The sequence below is a fragment of the Gekko japonicus genome, unplaced genomic scaffold, assembly GCF_001447785.1.
Source record: "Gekko japonicus isolate JY-2015 unplaced genomic scaffold, Gekko_japonicus_V1.1 scaffold409, whole genome shotgun sequence".
In the NCBI taxonomy this organism is placed as follows: Eukaryota; Metazoa; Chordata; class Lepidosauria; order Squamata; family Gekkonidae; genus Gekko; species Gekko japonicus.
The window spans coordinates 730,216-735,286 of NW_015161963.1; the positions used below are offsets into that span (position 1 = coordinate 730,216).

The 5,071-nt window shown below is 45.5% G+C and overlaps 1 protein-coding gene across 2 annotated transcripts in view; it reads right to left on the reverse strand.

The window, feature by feature from the left end:
• Positions 1 to 3,642, reverse strand: part of SIRT4 (sirtuin 4) — a 7,246-nt gene extending 3,604 nt beyond the window's left edge. The window contains exons 1-3 of one of the 2 annotated variants that reach the window (XM_015429603.1): positions 3,593 to 3,642; positions 1,632 to 2,271; positions 549 to 843 (exon numbers count right to left, since the gene is read on the reverse strand). In XM_015429603.1, the coding sequence (XP_015285089.1) occupies positions 549 to 843; positions 1,632 to 2,146 (810 nt within the window). In that variant the 5' untranslated portion in view covers positions 2,147 to 2,271; positions 3,593 to 3,642. The remainder of the gene's footprint in view (positions 1 to 548; positions 844 to 1,631; positions 2,272 to 3,592) is intronic. The other variant, XM_015429605.1, reaches the window with a different exon arrangement.
• Between the last annotated feature and the right edge of the window lie 1,429 nt (positions 3,643 to 5,071).

The window sequence follows — 5,071 nt, forward strand, 5'->3', positions numbered from 1 at the left end:
GGGCAAAATATTGAAAATCGGATAAAACACCACAAAGAGAAGAGATAATATATAAATTAATGAATGTAGCAGAAATTGATAAGCTGAATGTAATTCTATACGGGAAGGATGAAAAGGTTTTTGAGACTAGGTGGTCGAGACTGTATGAGTGGATAGAAAAAGAACGAAACAATAGACTCTAATGTATATTTACTTTTTGTATATGCCTATTTTCTTGTTAACAACTTAAAAACTTATAAATAAAACCGTTAAAAAAAAGAGTATAAGAACCCAAACCCTCTGGTTCTCAAAAGAAGCCAAGTCACAAATAGGTGTCTCTCTCTCTCTTTCGCTCTCAGCTCCAGCATCCTATCTGTAACAAATACTTGCCTTCCTCCAAGGGTTGTTGTATGTGTTGAACATGTGAAAAAAACCCCTACTCAAACTAACTTTGGCAAGGATCCAAAGAACTGCATGACCAGTTCTCCATGTCACAATGAACTTGTGTTTCTCAAGTAACACTTCCCCCCCCAACAACTACAATATGCCAGCAATCCACTACATCATACCTGCAATGACGATCCCACCATAAGGACAGAGTCTGATTCTGCCAGTCGCTGGTACACAAAGTCAACTTTCTCCTTGCTGACCGTATCCCCGAAGAACGTCAGATCTGGCTTGAGGTGGCCACCACACTTATTGCAAGAGGGGACATGGAAATTCTGCACTTGCTCCTCTGTCAAGAAGACATCCCCATCAGGGGCTACTCCATGTGCTTCTGCTCTCCATGTGGGGTTCAAGGCTTCAAAGAGTTCCTGCAGCTCAGCACGGGGCATCTGCTCTCCACAGCTGAGGCATAACACCCTGAATGACAAAGAGAATAAAAGAACTGTCTAGATCAGTGGTTCTCAACTGGTGGTATGTGTACCACAGGTGGGACACAGAAATAAGACTAGGTGGGATGCAAGGTTTTCATAACACTTACTAAGAATTATCTCTCCCTCAGTGCCCATGTCCACCTGCAAGTGTGATGTACCATCTCTGGCGGATGCTAGCTGCCATGGATTCTCCATCTCTTGACCATTGGGCATGTTCCTAGTAACGTGGGGCACTTGGTGTTTCTCCTAATACCGTTTCCCCTGCCCACCATCATGTCTTTGATGTGCCACTTCCTGTCAGCCCTATCTTCCAGGTATGAACCACTGCACTTCTGCAACTTTTAAAGTCCTTAAAGCTTACTTTAAACAAAATAAATAAATAAATAAATACAGTAACAGAAGGCCTGTTATATCCTTCTCAGAAAAAGCAGGCTTTTTGTTTCTATCATGGTGGGAATAGGGTTCTTTGATAGAGTGACTGGTGGAACAGAACATATGAAAGGATAAGAACCATGGGCTTAGATATTTAACCACTCCTCAGCACTTGTCACATGTCTAAAATGCAAGTTCATTTATTTTGATTTATCCTGTCCTTCCTACAAGACACAGCAACCCTGTTGAGTAGATTACACTGAAACAGCATGCGTGACCTGAAGGTCACCAAGTTAGCTTCACAGCACAGATTCCGGTGTCCCTGGTCATAGTATGCTACCCGAACCACTATGCCACAGTTAACCACCCCCCCTGGAGCAAGACTCTGTTTATCCCACAAACCTGTGCGTGCTGCCATGTAGCTCTGTCAGCTGCTGACTTCCAGCCTTCACATGAAGGGCATCTACATTCTGGGTCACCAGCCAGTGCAGCTTCCCTAGCAGCTCCCACTTCCTCAGAGCCAGGTGTGCCGCATTTGGCTGATAAGAAGAAAACTGTGGCCAGCCCGCAAAGTTTCTGGCCCAGTACCGCTGGCGGGCACGGGAGCTTCGGAGAAACTCAGCATGCTGGATGGGCCGCCTATCTGTCCGGGCATAAAGGCCCACACCTTCAGAGCGATAGTCTGGGATTCCGGACTCAGTGGAAATTCCAGCTCCAGTGATCACAAACAACCTCTGGGAGGAAAAAATGAAGTCTTGCAGCTTCTTAACTTCCAGGGGTTCTGGGGGAGGACTGGCTGGAACGAAGGCGAGAGCTTGGGCAGGCTTGGCAGTTGAGTAGGAGTATAGAGGCTGCAGGCCAAGGAGGAATCTGCATCCTTTGATAGCCTTCAGGGTGTTGGACACACTTGTGTTCATCTAGGTTATGACCAGAGACGATGGGTAACATCTGATGACCAAAGCAGGACTGTTTCAGAATCCCTTTGAGAAGAGTTTTTCCACAGTTTTCAAAGCCACAGGAGAGGTCATGACAGTTCAAACTCCTGGAATGGAAAGTGGGAAGGTACAGACTCCCAGCATAATGTTTACCAGAGGTTCAAAGGAATCACCATAAACTATGTGTCTTAAAAATGATCTCCCTCCCTCCCTGTTCTGTAACTATACATATTCTAATACATAATATGAATCAACCCCCAAAATGGAATGGAACTAAATGCTAGTAAGCAGGGCTTTTTTTGTACAAAAAGCCCAGCAGGAACTCATTAGCATAATAGGCCACACCCAATAGCAGAAACTCATTAGCATATTAGGCCACACCCCTGACAGCACCACTCATTAGCATATTAGGCCGCACTCACAAGTTACAAGAAGTGTGGTCATCCAGCCACACCAACCTTTTGCTTCTTATTCTGTTTACCTTGTTTGTTGTCAAAATCCAGAGCTTTTTTTTTAGCAGGAACTTCTTTGCATGTTAGGCCACACACCCCTAATGTAGCCAATCCTAATGAGTTTCTGCTGTTGGGTGTGGCCTATTATGTTAATAAGTTCCTGCTGGGCGTGGCCAACTCAGGAGCCAGCCGGAACCCGTTCCTGTGTGTTCCTGCCCAAAAATAGCCCTGCTAGTAAGAAAAGTGGGAGCAGTATTTAATTAATTAAACAGAGAGGTGACAGGCCTCAAGCTTGTGTGGGAGCCTAACCATCTACCCTTAAAAGTCTTTCTAAACTTGTAGTTAATGGCAAGGGAAGCACAGTATGTACATGCTCAGAGTTACATCAACAATATTCTCCTCTCGTTTTATAATAAAGGTATAGTCAGAGGTAAGGTATAGTCAAAGTTGGAAGGGCTACAGGACCAAGAACAGGCGATTCCTGGCTGCTGTTAGGAATACAAGAAACCCACCAGAAAAAAAGCACCGACAAAACTCTTTCTGAATTCTTATGGGAAATGATCCCGTGTATTCCTGCTCAGATCTTAGCCCCACTGAGTTCAACGAGATTTATTCCCAAGCAGAAGTACGCACAGGATTTCAATGTGAATCCCTGTATTTCAAGACGGAAGCTATCACTGATTTTAAGAACGTTAACCACTCTTTAAAGCAAGCAAACAAAACTTTAAACATCGTCTTCGAACTATGCAAGCATGTTATAAGGTAAGGCTAACGAAGAAGCGCCCTGATTTAAATTCGGGGCTCCCCTTGCGTGGAAAATTAATAGCCTCGTTACCTAACTCTTGACCTAAAATAAACGGCCCAGCAAGAACACGCATTTGGAAACCCTTGGGCAGTCGAGCTCCTATATAAAAGGAACAGGCTCTCCAACCCGTAACCTTCTTGCACGCCTGCCATAAGATCGCCTCACACTCACCTCTATTTACACACTCAAGCGCAGGATTGACCTCAGCTGTAAGAAGCAGGAGTAGCAGCAAGGGTGCTGGGAAATGCAGTTCCCGTAGCCGGGAGAGGAAAGAGCTCTTCAATAGAAAACTACAACTCCCAGAATCCATCGGCTGAAAAGCTGCCGGCAGCCTGTGCTCGGTTATGCTGCAAGTAGTTAGCCTGTTTGAGGTGGGAGGTTTTGCAGCTCCGGAGAAGGAGCCTTGTGAAATCAAAGCGGGCATTGTGTCCTGCGGAACTTTCGGCGTTCTGGAACGGCCTCTGCTAAGGACGGGTCATTTGTTCGGAACGGGGCGGGGGCCACACCCGCAATTGCATCCTACTTAGGGGTAAACCCATTGTGCTCAGACGGATTTTCCATTAAGCAAATATACGTAGGAGGACCATGATGCATCTTGCCAAATTTTCAACTGCCCTCTGTGCTTGTGCCGTTACTAGCAAATGTTTGCAGACTTTAGCAGGTCGATCGTGTTCATCTCCATCCCAAGGCGCGGGGCGTGCGTGTGCGGAGAGAGAATCACTTGCTAATTCTGCAGACCGAGCTACTGTTAAAAGCGCAGGAGCAGATTAGGTATTTCCTCTACTAATCAGTTGGCATCCTTATTACAAATTTCCCTCTCCCCGCCAACGGAGAGCGATTACAGCTGAATGGTAGAGTGTATAGTTTGCATGCAGAAGATGGTCCAGGGTTCATATCTGCAATTTTAAAATGAAACAGTCAGCATGCAGAAGATGGTCCAGGGTTCATATCCCTTGTAGCTGCAATTTTAAAATGAAACAGTCCGTGATCTCCAGCAGCAGGGCCTCTAAGGAGCCATATCTCTCATATCCCTGGTTGAGTCCCTCCATGGGTCATAACCACAGGCTTGAGATAAGGACAGACTTGTCTCCTTGTTTGGGTTCATCCACCCTCAGCTGCTTCTGCACATCTTTTCTGGACCACTCTTCCCCTTTGCATTGGGGTTCATGTTTTCCTTTGAGTAAATAATTTCTAAACCAGTCCTACCCTTCAGGAGATTCAGGGTCTGTTATGCACAGAAGAATATAGGACGTGAGTGCTTTTCAGACCCACTCTGGTAAGTGAATGTGGAAATGTAGAGATAGTTCGTATTATACAGAGATTTGAATGTGATTTTTAGCTTTGCTTGTTGATAACACGGCGTCCTGCAACAGGCAAGACCATGTAACTGGCTGGGTCAAAGAGGGTAATTCCTTCTTAAGAAAAAAAATTGGAAGGGGATGTGGCTTAGTGGTAGAGTTACTGAAGTATGTGTGGGATCATATCTTCAGTTTCCAGCAACTCCATGTTCTTATGCAGAAGTCCCGGGTTCAGTCTTTGGCATCTTCCATTAAAAGGCTCTCAGGTAGCAGGACTCCACCTGGGACCCTGGAGAGCTGCTGCTAGACAAAATAGGAAACCTGTGCTAGGAGGGCTGTATTCTGTTCCTCT